This window comes from Macrosteles quadrilineatus, unplaced genomic scaffold (genome assembly GCF_028750875.1).
Source record: "Macrosteles quadrilineatus isolate MER2022 unplaced genomic scaffold, UCM_ALF_1.0 Scaffold_9__3_contigs__length_116548681, whole genome shotgun sequence".
Classification (NCBI taxonomy): Eukaryota; Metazoa; Arthropoda; class Insecta; order Hemiptera; family Cicadellidae; genus Macrosteles; species Macrosteles quadrilineatus.
Window position 1 is genome coordinate 26,064,859 of NW_026542602.1, and position 21,310 is coordinate 26,086,168.

The 21,310-nt window shown below is 31.5% G+C and overlaps 1 protein-coding gene across 6 annotated transcripts in view; it reads right to left on the reverse strand.

The window, feature by feature from the left end:
• Nucleotides 1-896: 896 nt before the first annotated feature.
• Nucleotides 897-21,310, reverse strand: part of LOC129002537 (neo-calmodulin-like) — a 117,499-nt gene continuing 97,085 nt past the window's right edge. For 5 of the 6 annotated variants that reach the window (XM_054430412.1, XM_054430411.1, XM_054430408.1 and 2 more), the window contains 5 exons: nt 11,896-11,929; nt 10,247-10,348; nt 7,849-7,984; nt 6,184-6,332; nt 897-4,973 (listed from right to left, as the gene is read on the reverse strand). In XM_054430412.1, the coding sequence (XP_054286387.1) occupies nt 4,942-4,973; nt 6,184-6,332; nt 7,849-7,984; nt 10,247-10,348; nt 11,896-11,929 (453 nt within the window). In that variant the 3' untranslated portion in view covers nt 897-4,941. Of the gene's footprint in view, nt 4,974-6,183; nt 6,333-7,848; nt 7,985-10,246; nt 10,349-11,895; nt 11,930-13,731; nt 13,913-21,310 lie in introns of those variants that run through there. The other variant, XM_054430413.1, reaches the window with a different exon arrangement.

A 21,310-nucleotide genomic window follows, 5' to 3' on the forward strand; every position in this document is an offset into this window, starting at 1 on the left:
TAGTAAGTGAATTTTTCGTGTTATTTTGCAATTAAAAAAGCCGAAAATTCAAGACCTTTAAACAGAAATATATAATACATTTTATATGATTTGAAAAGTTCTTTTTAAACAAATATTTTACGTGTTTAAGTTTTCTTTCTATCTCCTACCATTAAACAATTGCAGTAGAAAAGCGTAATTTTGTATGGTAAAATTAACTACATTTCTGTGAAAACACTTTGCCATTTTCGCAACGATGTATTAGGATTCATTACAAATTGACCAACTACTTCTACTTGTGTCAGTTAAAAGCCTTACACAACATTTTATATGGAACGTTTTCAAATGAACACCCCTATAGCTGCTTTCTTTTAACACTTTTCATTTACTTACTTTACTTTACTTTTTTTCTAAACAATTTTGTAGAGCTTAAAAAAACAAATAATTTAGTATATTGAAGCGTTATTATGCGCCTAATTGTTACGAATAAAATTCAAAAAAAATTTAATTTTAAAATACCCATGTTATTCTTATGGAGAATAAGTCAACTGTTGTAGTTTGCTTGTTTATAAACACATTTTGATAAAATTTTGAAAATACATTAATTTCTTACTAAACTACAGTACCTTTAACATTTTAAATTAAAAAAAAAACTTTTTTACCCTCCCTGTTGCAGCAAACCTAAGTACTCGTTAAACTAATTACGATTAAATAGGGAACAAATGTGATATTTTTAAGGAGACATTTTAGTGTAAATCCAATCAGGAAAATGGAAATTCGCTAAGTCTGCAGGTTAGCTGTGGCGGGGGTATTTATCTATCGTTATTCAAAATTTGATTCTAAGGTGGATGTTATCAAAGCTAACAACAAATATTAATGAACCAACTACTGAATGGGTGTTAAATAAAAGAACAACAAGATCTTTTAATTATATTAAACAATGACGCTGAAGTATAAACTTCGGACAGTACATTCGATCCGCCATCTTGCATCAGCATAAAATATCAATCCTAAAACGCAGTAACGGAGATCTATGTGTTCATCAGAGGCGTATCTTGGGTTTTCACCAGTCATTAATGGCTTTAGGTGGCAGTGTGAGATGTTAACAAGATCAGAATTGTTTAATCTAAAGTTAACATTTTGAAACCCCTTACATTTAGCTGCAAATATCTTCAACTTTGTGTTTTAATACAAACTTTACATGTAATAGTTTAACAAAAGCAATGTGAAATAAATATTTTATTATATGGCCAGGTTAATAACAGCCCAAAATTAAAAATAAAGCATTTAATTAAGAAACTTTGTTCAAAAAAGTAACCTAAACCGGAGACAAAATCCCCAAGGGCTGGAACGAAATGGAGTGAAGAAAGAAAAGGAGAAAACTAACTTAGAAATTTAAAAAAACTAGACCTATAAAGGAATTAGTTAAACAATTTAACCATTGCCGAGCTTTTTCATCTCCGGGGGCTCAGCGTGAATAAATAATAGTTTTAAATATTTAAAAATGTTCCTCACACACTACCACCGTACAAGGTAAGACAACCACAGTTCACCTACTTCACTCTACATGCATACACCTGCTACACATACAGCCCGTACTATATACATAGAAACATCAACACTGGCCAAGGCCGCTAACTAACATGGGTTTCTACGAATCTACAGTAGACATTAAGCATATTCCTTCTTTCCAGCTAACCTTCGGACGATGTAACAAATACGCACTACCTTGAATAGAAATAGATTGATTATTCTAAGTGATCGCGAGCTTAAGTATTACAAGTCAGTATTACAAAATATTTGTAACATTTCTTGTTATAGACTCTGGCATCAACATCATTAATAGTTTCTTCACTATAAAACTATATTCACGTGACAACAATGGGGATTCTTCCTCCGTATTATTTAACAACCATTTTATTAAGTGGGTATTGTTTAGTTGAATATTCAAGATTGGTATTGATTATGTCGTTTATTTAAGAGTTAGTGTCTTAAGTTTATTACTGAAGCAATCTACTAGTACCATCGCGTACTTGGTGGAATGTACACGTTCTGTGTCATAAGTTTTTTTCCCTCGTACTGTTACCGGGATGAAAATATTCTTCTGAAAACTAATATATAAAATTCTTAACTCTGTTAAGTTTATTTTGTTGAATATAACAGTGAATGAATATATTTTCCTAATAATTAGATATTTTTCATCAACAATAATCTATTGGTATCATCAAATTCGAACGAACAAACAAACCAACCAATACTAACTAACATTACAAAACGTATCGTTTAACGTATCAAAGTCATTACTTACTAAAGTAATTAATTTACAAATATGTATCTTATCGGGCTAAGAAAACATTTGCTGTGGAAGCAAGATCTTACAAATCTCTTAACCTAGTTTGTAAACTAATTAAAAAATGCTGTATAAAGCTAAATAAATAAATGGCACCAATGGAGCCAACCGTTCCTAACTCTGGGCTATGACAATAACAACAGCAACATATTCATATCATGCAATCAATAATATACACTAATTCCACTCAACATTTCAGTTGATATTGTTACAAAAACTGCATTTAATATATTTGTACGCGAGTATTAATATTATGAACACAGTAATATATTAGAATTCCCTGAAATAATATGATCGCACATAATAAGAGAACGAATCTCGTAAAAAAATAAACTGTGAAACATACTTGTTAACTAATGTAATTAAAATTAACAACGACTATATTTTACCTCAAAATATCAATACTTAAAATGATTATTGACAGCTATATCCGTATCAAATTGAAACCAATATTAATTTAGCTTAGATAGATTTTACTAAGAATTACACAAATTCCAATAACCGCTCATATTACTGAGGGTATAAGGATACATGATTGGCTGATCTCCTTGCTAAACAAACATTTATTGAGAACACTTATTTTAATTGTGAGCAGGTAAGCGTAACTAATAATATTTCAGATGTCTTTATAAATGCACATTTAAATTCTAATTAAAGGCTATCTACATTGGAAACATTGTTTAGTGGGATGCTTTTAACTTAATGAAAAGACCACCGTAAATTTAGAAAATATTCTTAAACGAAATAGCCAAATTAAGGTTATTAACGGTCTACTGAAGATATCAATGTTTAACTCGTTAACGAATTTTATACAATTAAGTTTAAGAAGAGTATCATATTTGTGAAAACTGTATGCATATGTACAACATGGTGTAGTATTTCAACCAATGCCTATTTATCATCTGAATATGGTGTGATAATTTCAAATATTTATTGTTATAACTCACTGTACTATCGTTACTTTTATTAAATAATGCTGCCTATTAAATCAAAATTAAATGATAAGTGTTTAATGAAGTGAATTGCTGCATAGTTTTCTTTGTGAGTTTGACTAGCTCCTTTCTTAACCATTACTATTTGTCTATACATCCAGTGTTTGTTTTCTTGAATATCCATTAGAGAAATACAAATAGATTTACAAATAGATTTACAATTTGTTATATTTATAAGTACCTGCTCACAATATGCGTTAACACAACAATACATACATCGGTAACATATATTATATAAACTAGCTTTTCTAACACTGAACATCCTTCTTGCCAGTTTCTTTAGACTGGGTTATTATCTATGTACAAATTAAAAACATAATCAAACAAACATAACTAAATCAAAATGATGTGAACAAACGTGGTAAGATTTACACTGTGGTGGTTTTTATTTTTATTTTGATTAACTAGGCCTCGTGTTCTAAGGCAAGTAGCAATAAATAATTGTGGCTTTACATGTGACGAAATAATTTAAGCTCAAGATGGAAAAGAATGTGTGAGGTGATCACTTTAGTAAATATTCCTGATGAGGATAAAAGTTTAAAGATCTATTGTTTTATATTCGTGAACAAATTCTAAGCACTAACCGATAAATTAAATTAAACTATAATGATTGTATTAAACTTTTCTGGTTCAGGGAACTACATTAAATTTCGATTCTTGTTTTAACATAATCCATAGCTAATCAACATTTAGAGTCAGATTTTCTGTCGGTGTACTTTAATTAGTAAATTTTCTTTTCTCTACTATGCATATTTAGCAAGCTTCAAAAATTAAAAATTTATGTTTTCATTGTTATCGTCTAGATCCAATCCTTAATGATTATGGCATGCCTTTGTTAATGGCATCCAAAAGAAATGGTGGAATGTAAAATAAATTTGTTTCATTTAAACTGTTCATCCCTTTACGTGAATTTTATGTCATTTACTTCACTCACTACTAAGGGCATATCCGGGAAGGTTTATTTTGTAGTTAAACCAAAACTGTATTTTTGAAATCCAAGACTACCCTAACACAACCTATTCATCGATTGTTTCAGTTCGAATAGTAAAATTTAAAATAACCATTATTGTAATTGTATACAAAATTTAAACCATTAATATGATTGTACAGTAAAATAATCTATGATTTTCATAACGATAGCTAAATTTAACTGCGCAGTAAGATCTTTATCGCTTTTAAAGTTTATTTTGCCAACGTGCTCATAGCTAAATTCATGGGAATCGATCGTTCAGCTGCTGTGAAAACTCCATTGGTTATGTTTTTTCAAACTTGTAAATCTTACTACGCAGTTTTGCTATTAAAATACGTCTAAAAAAGCTAAATTATTCCTTCAAATGTCATTCAATATAAAAATATGTTTGTAATCTCCTTATTATCATTCTACTTCGGATACAAAATACTTACAGAAATTATATACAAATTATACTACGATTAAAGTACTCTCCTGGAGAAAAATATTAATAGCAAAGTAATATTTATTGTATAAGTAGAATAAAATGAAATTTTAAAACTGGTTGAAAATAATTATCGATGGGGATGCGCGCGCATCGCATAGTGGACGTGTAGTTAGTGGTTTCTCCGCTAGAATGCAGAGACGTCTTCAGTCTACCTTCCTAGCGTTTATTTTTTTGATGTCAGAATCGTTACAAACTCTGAAACAAATCGTGAATATTTTACCTTTAGTTGTTACTGTAAAAAGAGCGAGTTTTACTCCCACCTTTACCGTGTCAATATGTCAACGTTCTGTAAACGTGTGCCTGATGATTTGATCATAAAATTAATCAGTATTATGAACTCGTATTTAGCTGTAAAAGCAAACCATCAACTCTAAATATTTTAATAAAACACAATGAATTCTCCAGAAAATTGCGACTTGTAAAGTTGAATTTACAAATGTGAATTTCATAATATTTCAGATTAAATCGTGTTACCACAAGTGATGTTTCAAACAACAATGTTTTAATTTCACGAGAACTGTCAAACACGATATTGTTATTTCAGGACTTTCTGGTTAATATATTAAAAACCCATACCTTGATAGGTTAACCTTTTTTGGCAAATTTTAATCACATCGCTTGGATAATAAAAAAATACCATAATGCATGAAACTAGCTCTTCAGCAAAGCCTTTTTTGTTTTCTTTTACTGCCTATATTATAGCACAAAGTTAACGCTTTTAAATTCAATAAATAATACAAAAATAGCAAAATAGAATATTTATTCTGTGTGTTATTTAAAAACAAAACATGTTCGCTATACTTCCACACGATCATAATTCGTCCATCCAATTCAAATAAATTGAGTGAATATTTTACTGGTACATAGTTACTGGAATAGTTACACATTTGTACATCCGGAGGCTAAACAAGGAATTTTTATATCCACATATTTAAGCGTAATATCTACACTTTATATGCATGGTTATTTTTTTAAGTTGCAAAGACATTTCTCTATTTAACAAAGTACGTTTTCAAATACCGTACCTTTATATACACCTAAAATTATTTCAAACTGCTGAGAATAAAATAACAGGAGTGTTAATCTATGTATAAAAAATTGCATTTAAGCGTTCGATTCAATTCTTACAGGTCACTTCATTAAGCCCAGTCAAACAGAATAAAAAAGTAGTTCTTATATCTACCATAATCTATACATCTGTAAGATTTATGAAAGTATTAGCATATGAATTAAATATTGGATGGAGCATTTTTATATTTTAACATGAAGCCGCAATTACATAAAATACTTATATAGAAGTTATTTATTAAGTCAGGTCAGTTGATAGAATGAATGTTGGATATCTCCCCGGCTTCTGCTATGACAGGCAAGGGTACCTGATATACACTGTGTATAGTATAATTACCGTCGTAATTGACCATGCCGTCGCCGTCGAGGTCAGCCTCCTTGATCATATCGTCAACTTCCTCGTCTGTTAGCTTCTCTCCCAGGTTTGTCATCACGTGACGCAGCTCTGTCGACGAGATCAAGCCGTCATTGTTCTTGTCAAAAACCCTGATAAACGAATCGACTTTGTATTAATAAATGATAATAATGATACAACAGCGTATAGCGTTAAATCACAATCAATACATACTCTCATAGGCCTTTACGGATTCATATTACAATACAAAAAATTGTCTTTTTGAACATTTTAAGGGTAGAATTTTCTTGTTTGAAATCCTGACATAAAAATCTATTTTGAACTTCTAAGCATATCGATGGCTCAATAACTAATTGAAAATTTCTCCATTTGGGACCTTACGTCAAACACAGTAATCGAAAAAAATCGAAATCACTTTTATTATTTTTTAGCGAATTTCCCATATAGGGAATAAGCTATTACCGTAGTACTCATGGTAAGACCTGGACCCGGGACCGATTTATTTTTTCGTTTTGAGGTCCCTAGAGGCCAAAAACACCATCCGTTCAAATTCATATATATATATATCATATATATATATATATGTGTGTGTCCGTCAGTACGATAACTCAAGCAAAAATGATCCGATTTTGATGAAATTTGGTACAAACGTGTAAACCTACAATTATTCGATCGAGTTCGCGAACCAGCATGATCGGACTATGGGAACGGGGGTTTATGGGGGGTTTTATGGGGTAAAAATAGGTTTTCCCATTTTTTACCCTAAAATCACAAAAATTTACAATTTATTTCCAAACCATTTTGTAGAGCTTAAAAAAACAAATAATTTAGTATATTGAAGCGTTATTGTGTGCCTAATGGTTACAGAGAAAATTCCAAAAAATTGTAAATTTAAAATCCCCATGTTATTCTTATGGAGAATAAGTCAACTGTTGTAGTTTACTTGTTTATGAACATATTTTGATCGAATTTGGAAAATACATTTATTTCTAACTAAACTATTAACATAAAAAAAACACCTTTTTACCCTCCCTGTTGCAGCAAACCTAAGTACTCGTTAAACTAATTCTATTTAAATAGGGAATAAATATGATATTTTTAAGGAAGCATTTTAATGTGAAATCCTATCAGGCTAATGGAAATTCGCTTAGTCTGCAGGTTTGCTGCGGCGGGGGTATATTTACTGATATACTAGATTTACTTTTTTACTACGTCATTCATATTTTTGGACCACTAAAAATAAAAATAGTGATATCGTAAATGATCGAGACTTCCCCTAACCCTTGTGAGTAAAGTATACAATCCAAGAATAAATGGTTTTGATTAATATTGTTGGTAGCATATGAAAGCAAACTCAAGAAATTGTTACCTTAGCTTCTCAGTGTCGAGCTACTAAGTGAGTTACGGACTCGCCCAATTTGATGAAGATATCTATCTGGAAGACCTCCTTAAAGCGTTCCCTAAGCGTGTACATGCCCTATTTTCCTTTTATATCTCTAGAGGCATAAGATAAAAATAAATAATACTATACTTATCAATTATAACCCCTAAAGATTCTTATTGAGATCGAGTTTCCACTCTTGTTCTCCCACATATTCTTGTAGATAAAGTATTAAGTAAGTAAATAGAAGTGTAATCAAAACCAACCTAAAAGCCTCTCTAAGCTCGTCTTCACCTTCTGCTCCCTTCATCTTCTTGGACATCATTTGAAGGAACTCGTTGAACTCTATAGTTCCATTGCCATCCTGGTCTACTTCGTTCACCATGTCTCTCAGCTCAGTTTCTGTTAAAGTTTCATTATATTGATTAAATAAAGATGAGATACTGTAGGCCATTGTCACCATAGGCGGTCAAATTGTGGCCATAATCAGCTCATCAACGTAAAACGAGATACAAATATCCCTAAGATTAAATTAAAATATTTCTTAATATCTTAATATATCAAAATATATTACATTTAAATATTTGATCCGTAATAAAAGTATTCTATTTCATAAAAAATATACCATAACAATATGGTTACTTTTTAAATGTTATATTTTAATAATCTAAAAGGTACTGAAAGATTGCTCTGTAAGTAATAAACGAAGCTAAAATTACATATCATTTAAATTATTTAAGAGGATAGTCGTTGGTACAGATTTTTACTTAACTACCAACCACAAACCCTATCACCCAAAATTTTATTTTATAGGGGAAACAAAAAACCTAGGAGACATTATTTATTATAGTATTGTTATTTACCTTATATTAGCTGTACCATGATATCTCACCTCGTTGTAATAAAATATATTTTCTTAAAACACACAACAAGGAAGTTACTTTAAACACCTTTAACATCATGCAATCCCAATCAGGCTCAACAGTGTGTTGGTAAATGATAGAGGTAAATCAGACCTAAACAGTTTACCAAATAAGAGAACAAAGGGGCTTGCCTATTACAGCGGGAATAATATATTCCATGCATTACTAATGGCCATCAGTCACGAGCCAGAGTGTAGTGGCTCTACCATCTAGGTGCCATCTATCATTGGACGAGGTGTATGTCATTACCACCCAAACCACGGTTTGGAATTAATTATGTGTTCTATAAATAATGGGTGGGCATTAAAAGCTTGATAGTATTTAGTTATATTTACATTTAAAAGCCTTCTCTTGTATGTAAAGTGGTTGATGCAAACACTACATCACCTTTTATAATAGATAACTAACAATATTTTTGGGTTGAAGAAGAAGATCAACCAGTTAGAGCTTAACTATTTAGCATTCCTTCTTCTCTTTTTCGCACTCATTTACACACCGCGGTGTGTTAATTGCGCTTCTAAAACATTTAAATATTTTCCCTGAAAAGCCATACCCCTAATGTCTAACCAGTGACCATTCATACTTTCAGCCTGTCACTCAAATAACGATTATTCGTTTTTTTTTTTACTTGTCTACCTGTTGTCCTGCGAAGTATTATCCTATCTACCTTTTGGTAAGCATCCAAAATATGTAGCATTGCCGATCAACTTTGATTAATCCCTTTAGTCATCACCAGGTTCAATTTGAGACACAAACTTAAACAAGTGCAAATCCCATAGTGTTCCTTTTCATACCAAATTAGGCCTGATGAAAATTGGAGTGACTGTTTCAAATTGATCACCATTTTACTATATTTTTAGTGCATTTACTAACAATCTTTTTTAACTAGCCTTTTTAATTCAAATTTTGAAATCGAAAAGATTCATTTTACTGGGTTGTTTAGTTACTTTACATATTTAGTGGGGTAAAGTAACTGACCAAAGGAGTTAAAGAATCAAGAGATAATAAGTAAAATTGTAATGCTTCGAACGCCAGTTTATCAGGTGGTTACGACAAAGATGTCGACCTCCAATGAAAACTCACTCATTCTTCCTTAACCTAAATGCTGATTGCAGTACCTATTCCATGAAAAAGTAACCGAAAGAGTACGGTTAATGAAGCTTCAAAACCTTAATTTAAAAAATGGTCGTAGGTAAATTAGTTTAAGCAACTCACTTAATTAGACTTTACGACACTCGCCAAAGCTCGTTCCTTAAATTACTACTTGTGTCGTAAAAACTATCTTTACGAGATCGTTGCGTAAACTACGACTACCATCTTAAGTGTTATTAGAACGTTAATTAAAAAGTGTTAAAGGCGTGTTTTATTATATGCCTAAATTACATGAATAAACGGCTGACATATTTTGCTACTACTGTATAACTAATATTTGTAAAATGTAGTTTATTATTTTATTTTATTTTATTTTATTTTATTTTATTTTATTTTGCTTCCAACGGTCCAAACAAACCAATTTACAATTATTTTTTTTATATAATGCTTTCTCAATGTCCCTATAACTAAGGGTCAAGCCAAACATGCAAAGGGGCTTAAGAATCTACTTAATGAGAGAACTTGACAAGACAACAAGAACAACAACTAAAACCTGAGCAATGTTGACTAACAATGATAAATCTCTGATATTATGCAGTAATTTTGACGAAACATAATAAATCTTTGCATAATCTATCTGGTATACTACCTGAAGGTCGCTGCCCCAATGATCGCATGACCACTCCGAGCTCTGCCATCGTGATAGTCCCATCCTCGTCTTTATCAAACAGCATGAATGCCTCCTTGAACTCTGCGTGAAAATGAATCATTAAGAAAAATAGTTCCACCTTTGATCATACTACTACCGTTAAAAAAGTCTCATTCCCATATTAAATTCCAAAAGACATTTATAAATTACTGTATTTGCTATTTAGTATACAAGATACTATGGACACTTAAAAAACACTTAAACACTCAACAGATGGTAGAATAATCAATTATAATAAATTTTTTTACAGGTATGATTCGAACTTAATTTATAAAAAGTCCTATTAATTAAACCTCCACTCTGTCATTTGGAAATCACACAAGTACACTATGAGCACTATTTCTAAATTGACAGAGGTTTACATTATTTTTAAGCAAGAACTAACAATGTTTTGCATACATTTTTGACATGTTCCTCCAATGCCAGCCGATTTAAATACATGTCCAATACCTTAACTGGTTTAAAAAGGTCTTCCCATTAAAAATGTTGTTATTTAAAGCAAATAAGTGAAAAAATAAACTTGAATTCGTTCTACAAAAGAACCTACAAGATATTTCTAGTTTTATTTTTGCAAGGGACTTAGAAATCAAGCTACTGAGAAAGTGTTCTGTTTTAAATACTGTTTACCTAATTTTACACTTAAATATCTAACCGTTTCAAATCGAAAGAGCAAAGTATTTAAAGCGTTGCTTCTCTTAACGTCCTTATCAACCATCACAACGTGAAAAAGTAAAAGAGGAATTTAACTCAATTGCAGCAAACTTTATGACAGATTCTTGCAGCTTTTTTAATTTGAAAACTGTTCTGTTAAGATAAAACAGGATGAGTAACCAAATTTAACTGTACCACTACCAATAAATGAATTGTAATCATCCTATAATGTCCATCTTCTACGCCATAATATGAACTGACTATTTTTCATTTCACAAAATATTTATCTAAAGGATATGATTCAATCGGTCTTCCAATAGGATTTGTAATTGCGTCAGAAAAAGACAATAAGATGTATTCTTTATTTAACTTAAGATGTTTTCGTATATTTGTTTCAGCCATAAGCACTGGAATATTGTATTTTTAAATTGTTACATTTACAACTCAGATATTAAGTAAAATGTGTCTATATTGTGTTTTTATAAATTGAAATTGTTTACCCTACAACCCTAATCCAAATGTGAAAGTTCAATTATTTTAGACATCGTTGCTTTGGCACGATAAATAATCTATTATTATTAATCTTATATTATTTTATTATTTAACATCTTGTACACGAGCCAGGAAACATGTTGCAGCTTGCTAAACGAAAAGCATGATTTAATTTAAGACTGCATATGGCATTATTACATGTAGTAGAATATTGACACACTGTTCAGTGTAAATGTAAGATCCGCTAGAATATATCAAGCTACACTGAATACTTAGAGTACATACTGAACACTTTGCACTGAATACTCTAAGAATTATACTCTTTCCTTTGTTGTAAAAAGCAGAAAGAAATATGCTATATAGAAGAGTTTAAAAAACATTTTTACTAGTTTCTTTCAAACTAAAACTACTCCTTTTTATCTTTTCTGTTACATTTTTGTACTTACCGGCAACCTGGTCTTCACAAAGTCCATACTCCGACTGTAAAAAAGAAAACAAAATTAGAGTTGAACTAAAAACTTTATTTCATGTTTCAACTTGATCAATAAAATCCACTGGATGTTCATAACCAGCATTTGTTAACTATCGCATAAAGATATTTGGAGAAACAATTTGTAATAATGTACTGCTTAATTTGTAATAAACATTGTTGAAACCATTGGTATTGTTTCCGTTCGTTAAGGTTTAAAGGATTGTTATATAGAATTTTCTTTTTAATTAAGGCATATGGATCCGAACGGTTATCCCCCTCAGAAAAAATCGTTTGTGTATCTTTAGTTCATCATCCTTTGCATAAAACGTTTCTAATAGCCTAGTGATTTAGGATGTTAACGAAAAACTTTTACACTGTTTTATTTCCTTTTCTCTAGGTTCGTAACAATTTTGCTGGGAGACTGGATCGCGTGCATTTTCTCTATTCCGCCGCAAACGGTAATACCCGCCGTCCTGCAGCCGGCTCTTATCTATTATATGTCAACACAAGTATAAATATTTCATTTCGAAAACATTGATGGCGTGCGGGCTGGAAATGCGGTAAACATTGCGCCAGTTGCTATTGTATTGGCGTCCCACGATATCTGATCGTTATAATATAATCAACTGTCAAAACAAGAAATATTATTAAAATTGTGTAATACTCCCTTTTTGTATTGTTGAAAGGAAAACCTGAAGCATGTGCAAAACAAGAAATACACATCTTAACGACTGGACAGTTTTGAATGAACAAGAAGTTTTATGTTTCGAAAGAACCTACACTTTCACTTTCGTATGTGCATTTTGTGTTGGTTGCAGTTTATTTGAAACATCTTAAAACTAGTCCGTGTTACTAGTATACACATTTACTATGTTCCTAATAAATGACCTTGGCAAAAGAAAAAGGCAGTTACAGTCATCGAAAGACTCTTACTGATATCTAAACTCCTTCACAATAATAGTCATACATAGAATTGTGTTCACGTATCAAAATAATAATGGTAATGATAACACTCAAGAAATATCCTATTTTTTTTCATAAAACTTCTAATAAGGATTAAAACTGAGGTGTGAATGTTGGCATTGTATGCTTTAAAAAGCAAATAAAAATACACATAATAATAATAGTTAATATTTAAATTAAAAGGCTTTATTATGTTTATCATATTTGGTTACATTTCAGGGGGGCTAAATAGTAGTTGATATAATAAAGACTGTTTCATACAGTACTCCTTGAACTTGGTTATAGTCTAGTAGTTTAGTTAAGTGAGTTTAGACTTATTAAAATATATTAACAGAATGTTTTCTTCAATCAAATGTATTTTACAGGTCAACAAAATATGTTTTCTTTATTATCAAAGATACAAAGGGAATGAACAAACAGCTCATTATGGCACTACACTTATATCGTCCGGCCTTAGTGTAGTACTTTTAGCGTATCATTTAACAATATAAAGTATACAGTACTAGCTTATTTACAAACTTAATTTAATATGCTACGTGGTAATTTAACTGTTAGTGGTTTCGAAAAAGATAGTTCTTGATAGGCCATGTTTATAATGAAATGGTTCATGGAATCGGTTATTGCAAATCCAACCAAATATTCTACAAAACACAAAAGATCACAGCTAAATGTTATGAAAGCTTTAGAGGCTATGAACTTAGAAAATCTCTCTAAATGTCCATATAATTCCATGATATAAATAAGTTTTAAGTGTAATCATTTACTTTATAATGAAACATTTTTATTAGCCAGAAGAATGGTAATTTTCACTGTAGTTACAATCTTATCTATCAAGTCAAAAACATACCGAAATCTTCTTCTCTATATTGCTAGTAATTCTTCTCAGCCTTCTGTATTCTTTCTTGTAGTTCACAGACAGTTTGCAGTCCCCCATTGTTACACTTAAAGTTGAACAACCACAATTGTTTTGGATTATATCACAGTTTTTGAATCACTAATTTATTCTGTATGTTTTCTCGCATCAAGCTGCACCGACAATGACAACGAACATTCCGAAATATCACAGTTTGCGAAGGCGTGGCCCCCACTCGGCTCTTCGTCGTCTAAGAATAATACTTGATGATGAGACTCGGTTATTTATAGGCCGTTTGTCATCGTGTCAGATGTAGTGTGGTAGCCTCTACGGAATTACATATTGAAAAGGGAAACTTAACTATGGTAAACAAGAGGAAACATAATTTTCCTCTTTACTTTATGAGAAAATTGAGTATATAATATTTTTTATATGTTTTCAATCCATTAAAAATTTATACCCAGAATCAACATCTAAAACATTTGTAATTTATCTGGCCTGTTTGATAATTAATCGGTACTTTGTAGTTAGTGACTACTGCTGTTTACGTATAGAAATAGTAAATCTTCAAATCCTTGGGATTAGCGATAGATGACGAAAAAACTGCAGTCACTGTAAGTAGCATAGGTAGAATTGATTGATTTGTTACGTAGTAACTTATATTTCATTTTCTTAAACATACACGAGACATTGCCATTATTTACTGCATTTGTGTTTAAACTCTACTCACTGTTATAATAATATGTTGAATCAATATGATGTGATGACTGTAAATAAAAATATAGAAACGCGCCATTTTTGCTTTGAGGTGATTGTCAAATTGATACTCGAAAAGAATGTGTTGGCAAACAACGAAAAGATATCATGTTGCATTGCAAGCCACACACCAGACAAAAGGGCCGACATTTCTTTTGATTATCGAGGTAGAAAGAGACTAACGAGTTGGTGGTGTCAGAGATGATGAGAAAATCAAAAGCAAAACATTTAAACTTTGTATGAATAGTGAAAAGTAACTTTAAAATACTACTATATACCACATCTTTATCTTTTCCCTTTCAATGATGCCTTATGCATGTATAAATGCCTAGTTTCATTTTTTTGTATCTCCAAACAGGGTATGTTCTTTTTTCAATAAAATCTTCTAAATATTGTAAATCTTATAAGTATTTTTCACTTACGTAGAATTTACATAGCACGTGTTAGTAAATGATATGGGTTTTCATTCAATTGGATTATTTTGCAATATTTCTGCATAAAAGACCATTTCAAGTAACTATGTCTTATATTATAATTTATAATGACTAATTCTTATTAATAAATCCACAAACATTTAGGTCTGGTAAAGTGATTATACTAATCTAATAATCAAAATACTCGTACACAAAAAAAAAGGTTTTTTCCTTGAGATAAAAAAAAATTCTTTGTATTTATTTACAGACTTACATGTTATTGCATATACTGTATGTTCATGATGGAGATTTTAAGTAAAGTTGACATAGGGTTATGAGATTTAGGCTAAACTTTGATTATGCGATACGGAAAAGCCGTTATGAAAGGCTCATGCAATTCCTCTTTCTTAGTTCCTCTTTGAGCAAACAAAATTTCCAAAGTGAGATGGTCCAAGTAGATGAGAATCATTATGTTAGAGATTAACGAAGTATTGTAATATTAGGTACGTAACAAAATCAATAATTAGTAAACCGTCTGAGAAAAAACAGAGAGCTTAATCCGTGCTTACAAACATTCCTATTGTCCTAGAATTCAAGAGCGAATCTTACTCACGAAAATGGGATGAATGGAACAAGGGGAAGAGGAAGTTTAAGAGTCGTTACGCTAATTGCTAACGCCAAGAGTTACAAAATGGAGGCATGTTCATGACAAGGGTCTGCGCTAAACGGATGCGTCACGAAAAGGTAGACAGATAAAATAAACCCTCTGCTAACATAACTTGATAATTTTGATTTTTTTTAGAGGTTGGTGGCCTCTTTTAACCTTGCATTTGCCCGTCCACATATCTGTGCGTGGAACGTATCCAGCAAAGCAAGGGGTGAGCCAGTACAGTACAAAGGTGAACTGTAGTGATAAATTTTAGTGGCAGTGACCAGGATCCGAACTCACGACATCGCTGCCTTGGGCCCGAAGTTCGTGACACTACCAACTGAGCCACCAAATCACCAAAGTTTAAGATTTTACTATTAATATGTTCGAGATGGTAAATATATACAAAAATATTACATTTTAAATTAATATTCAGACATACTGGTCTGTCCCTATACTGAGAGAGCTAAACTAGCTTGCTATATTTCATTTTTTAAACATACACGAGACATTGCCATTATTTAATGCATTTGTGTTTAAACTCTACTCACTGTTATAATAATATGTTGAATCAATATGATGTGATGACAGTAAATAAACATATAAAAACGCGCCATTTTTGCTTTGAGGTGATTGTCAAATTGATACTCGAAAAGAATGTGTTGGCAAACAACGAAAAGATATCATGTTGCATTACAAGCCACAAACCAGACAAAAGGGCTGACATTTCTTTTGATTATCGAGGTAGAAAGAGACTAACGAGTTGGTGGTGTCAGAGATGATGAGAAAATCAAAACAACACATTTAAACTTTGTATGAATAGTGGAAAGTAACTTTAAAATACTACTATATAACACATCTTTATGTTTTCTATTTCAATGATGCCTTATGCATGTATAAATGCCTAGTTTCATTTTTTTATCTCCAAACAGGGTATGTTACACTAGTTGTTTTTTTTTCAATAAAATCTTCTAAAGATTGTAATTCTTATAAGTACTTTTCTTTTACGTAGAACTTACATAGCACGTGTTAGTAAATGATATGGGTTTTCATTCAATTGGATTATTTTGCAATATTTCTGCATAAAAGACCATTTCAAGTAACTATGTCTTTATAATTTATAATGACCAATTCTTATTAATAAATCCACAAACATTTAGGTCTGGTATAGTGATTATACTAATCTAATAATCAAATTACTCGTACACAAAATAAAACAAGTTTTTTTCTTGAGATAAAAAAAATTCTTTGTATTTATTTATTGCATATACTGTATGTTCACGATAGAGATTTTAAGTAAAGTTGACAAAGGGTTATGAGATTTACGCTAAACTTTGATTATGCGATACGGAAAAGCCGCTATGAAAGGCTCATGCAATTCCTCTTTCTTAGTTCCTCTTTCAGCAAACAAAATTTCCAAAGTGAGATGGTACAAGTAGATGAAAATCATTATGTTAGAGATTAACGAAGTATTGTAATATTAGGTACGTAACAAAATCAATAATTAGTAAACCTCCTGAGAAAAAACAGAGAGCTTAATCCGTGCTTACAAACATTCCTATTGTCCTAGAATTCAAGAGCGAATCTTACTCACGAAAATGGGATGAATGGAACAAGGGGAAGAGGAAGTTAAGGAGTCGTTACGCTAATTGCTAACGCCAAGAGTTACAAAATGGAGGCATGTTCATGACAAGGGTCTGCGCTAAACGGATGCGTCACGAAAAGGTAGTCAGATAAAATAAACCCTCTGCTAACATAACTTGATAATTTTGATTTTTTTAAGAAGTTGGCGACCTCTTTTAACCTTGCATTTGCCCGTCCACATATCTGTGCGTGGAATGTATCCAGCAAAGCAAGGGGTGAGCCAGTACAGTACAAAGGTGAACTGTAGTGATAAATTTTAGTGGCAGTGACCAGGATCCGAACTCACGACATCGCTGCCTTGGGCCCGAAGTTCGTGACACTACCAACTGAGCCACCAACTCACCAAAGTTTAAGATTTTACTATTAATATGTTCGAGATGGTAAATATATGCAAAAATATTACATTTTAAATTGATATTCAGACATACTGGTCTGTCCCTATACTGAGAGAGCTAAACTAGCTTGCTATTCTAAATCTGATTTATTATATTGTGCATGGCAATGAAAAATATTGAATAACGTGAAATGTTAAGCCCTGAGGATTACCTATAAGAATATGCTATATGGTCTCAAAAAGTCTAGGAAAGAGATTTTTTTACCATCGCAGAATACAAATAAGAGTTGTAGGCCTACTTAAAGATATACCTTTTGAAGCAAATATAAATAAGAATTTTTATTTGGATCATCACAAAGAAAAACACAGCCCCAAAACGATACCTCAGATGGTTAATCTCTTAGTCAACACGACGGCAGTTTAAAATCGCAAACTTGGACTCTAAACAAAACAAAAATGGTATTATTTGTAATTTCAAACGGCAACGATAGCGTAGCTATATTCAACAAGCTACAATCTCCCGTGTTTTGGCAAGGAATGACCTTTTGGGGTTGGGTTTGTGTCACTGTGTCCTCCTAATAGAGACGCTTAATTTAATCTACTCCTCGACTTATGCTCTCATTTAAGAACTCATCCTGCATCCTTGTATAAATTTCACATGTGGCGTGAAAATACATATAGACAGTTGTTAAAATATCTTTATGTTATAGTGCTTTTTGCATAGCTTCATCACGTCATCTGCAATGCTTGAACAATATAATGCCTTATCCAAATCAAGACTCTGTTTAGTCTTTCAACATTTCCTCATAACTCTTGCATTGCATGCTTTTCAAAGATTCATTTATTTTGCAATGCTATTTATACTTGAACTCTTCAGGGGGCGCCCACTAAAAGTGGGAAGAAAATCATAAACTTATGCATAGGTCAATATGCACATCAAAGTAAAGGTCTTATTAAGAAAATGCAATGCCGTAAATTTGAGCTCAAAAGAACAACTGAGTAAAAAATTGCAACCACTCAGTTGTATTTTTGAGTTCAAATTTTAGGCATTAAATTCTACTATTAAAGTTATTTCTAAATTCTTATTCAAGTTCTTACTTTGATGTGCATATCAACAAATCTTACATTTAAGATTTTCTTCTAACTCCTAGCAGGCCGACCCCCTGAAAAGGCAGCGTATCATTGAATAATGTGTAGGAATAATTTAAATATCTATTATTTGTGTAGTGTGTGCTAAGTTTTAAAGCTCTATCTTTATTACTTTTTGGAATATTTGACTGTCACGGGACGTTTTTCCACTCTGTATGGACAAGCCTGAAAATTTCACCTTCTATTTAAATATTTATTCATGCGTAGACCAATTGAATGTAAACTTGCATATGTGTAACTAGAAAAAAAACATGTATACCACTACGTAAAGAAATGCTATTTATCAAACTCAACAATATTTTTTAATTTTCATACTTGTAATAACTTACACAATGCTATAGTGGTATAGCAATCATAAACATGAAAAAAATCATATAATTGTAAAAACCTGTCCTTGTACAGGCCAATGTAAGTTTCCAATTAAACCCAGCTACATTTACACATTTATAGAGAATGTATTGCATGCTGTTGGCGCCGTTTACAATCCTGGAGATGCTTGTTTGCCAAACATAGTTGGTCAGTGGCCAATTTTTAACATTTGGGCCGATATTGTAAGCAGGGCTGTTCTGGACGCACTGTATCATTTGAATCACTTTGTTATGGTTTTATTATGGAGCATAAAAGCCTTGCCAAGCTGTATTGTTGTAAAACAATTAAAGGGATTTGTTGTAACCAAGGTTTTTAATAATAGTAAAATTTAATGGTTAATTTAGCATATTTCGTAGCTAGAGCCTAAAGTGACTCTTGGTTGAAAAGACACTTTTTGCTTGTGTGATGAACTATATTTTTCGTCACATTGCATCACTTTTTAACAAACTAAGCTATGCAATTAAAATACTTTTCTAAATATAACTATTCAAAATAACTTCTAGCTCTTCTTTAATTCTGCTTATGTAAATAAGCAGTTGTTTAGCAAGTGATTCAATAATTTCGTCTATTTCGATTTTGTTTCTGAACATTATACCGTCGGTATGTCGAACTATTAACAAGAATGCAACAATAAGCTAAAATCTTACCTAATAAATGAATCGATAAATAATTTTGATCCGTGTAATTGTTGAATTTGAAATTTACAACTGTTTACAGCAGCTGACTTTTACTGCCTAGGGACTAAAAAGGCTATTTACTCCCTAGAGAGTACAAATGCTACATTAGGCTTGCAACGCATATATAAAACGGCTTTGTTTGCAGCAGTATAAAACAAATATTTTCCATAACAGTTTAAAACCGTCTTACTCGATAAATATTTCTGATTAAAATTACCCTTAAATTTTTTTTAAGTAGGTTGTAAAGGTTATACATTTAAGGTTAAATAATTTCTCTAACATTATTTTTTCCTTTTTTTAATTTTTTTCTTTTGACAACTGTAGGCCTATACAGGGTGGCTGAAAAGTAACTTACATCCCCCCCCCCATAACTTTTCAACCATTTGAGATATTTGAAATCTGTTTGTGGCAACCTTCTTAGGTATGAGCGGCTACAATAATTACTGTCAATTTTGAAAATTTTGCTCTTAGGGGTAGTGGGGATAGGGGGTAGCTCAAAATTGTCAAATGACAAGTATAGTAGAATTTGGTATCATTTTACAGGTCTTGACGAAACATAATAAATAACATAAATAAAATAGAAATTGGACCATTAGTAACAAAATGGCAGCTAAAAATGATTAAGACAATGGTTATTAAAAGTGATTTTGTTATTAACGGTCCGATTTCTATTTTCTTTATGTAAATTGTTATGTTTCGTCAAGACCTGCAAAATGATATCAAATTCGACTATACTTGCTATTTGAAAAATTCGAGCTACCCCCTACCCCTGCTGCTCAGGGAATTTTTTTTTTAAACTGACCATTATTATTGTAACCCTTCATATCTAAACAAGTTGCTGCAAACCGATTTCAAATATCTCAAATAATTAAAAAGTTAAAGGGGGTGCAAGTTAACTTTTTGCCACCCTCATGATTATTTAGATTTGGAACGTTTTGCTATTTTGTTATAAGTGGGCCGATTTTGGGTTTCTTTATGTCAATGTTTATGTTTCGTCATTACCTGTAAAACGATACCAAAGACGAATATACTTGTCTTTTGAAAATTTTGTGCTACCCCTAAGGGCAAAATTTTCAAAATTTACCATAATTTTTGTAGCCCCTCATATCTAAGAGGGTTGCCGCAAATAGATTTCAAATATATCAAATGGTTGACAAGTTAAGGGGGGGGGGGTGTAAGTTACATTTCAGCCATCCTGTATATTCAATGAGTACGTATTTCCTTTGAAGGAAACAGTTTTTAAACTTTGATGTCAAGCAAAAAGTAGGTATTGTTTACCTTTCCCCTATGTTTGTACCAATTTTTTTCTGATCAAAAGTAAGAATATGAATAAGAAGATGCATTTTCGTGAACAAATAGATGAAAACCGTTTAATCTTTTTATCTACATTGCCACATTATATATGTTGCTTTTATATAGGTTGACTGTACAAATAAAATACATAATAATCTAAGAAGATTATATTGGTATTACTGACTCAGACAAACGAAAAGTAATTTATTGAAGATTATTTATTTAGTTAAATAAGTACAAGATGTACGTTTATGTGACTAGATATTGTGATAAATCAGATTTTCAAACC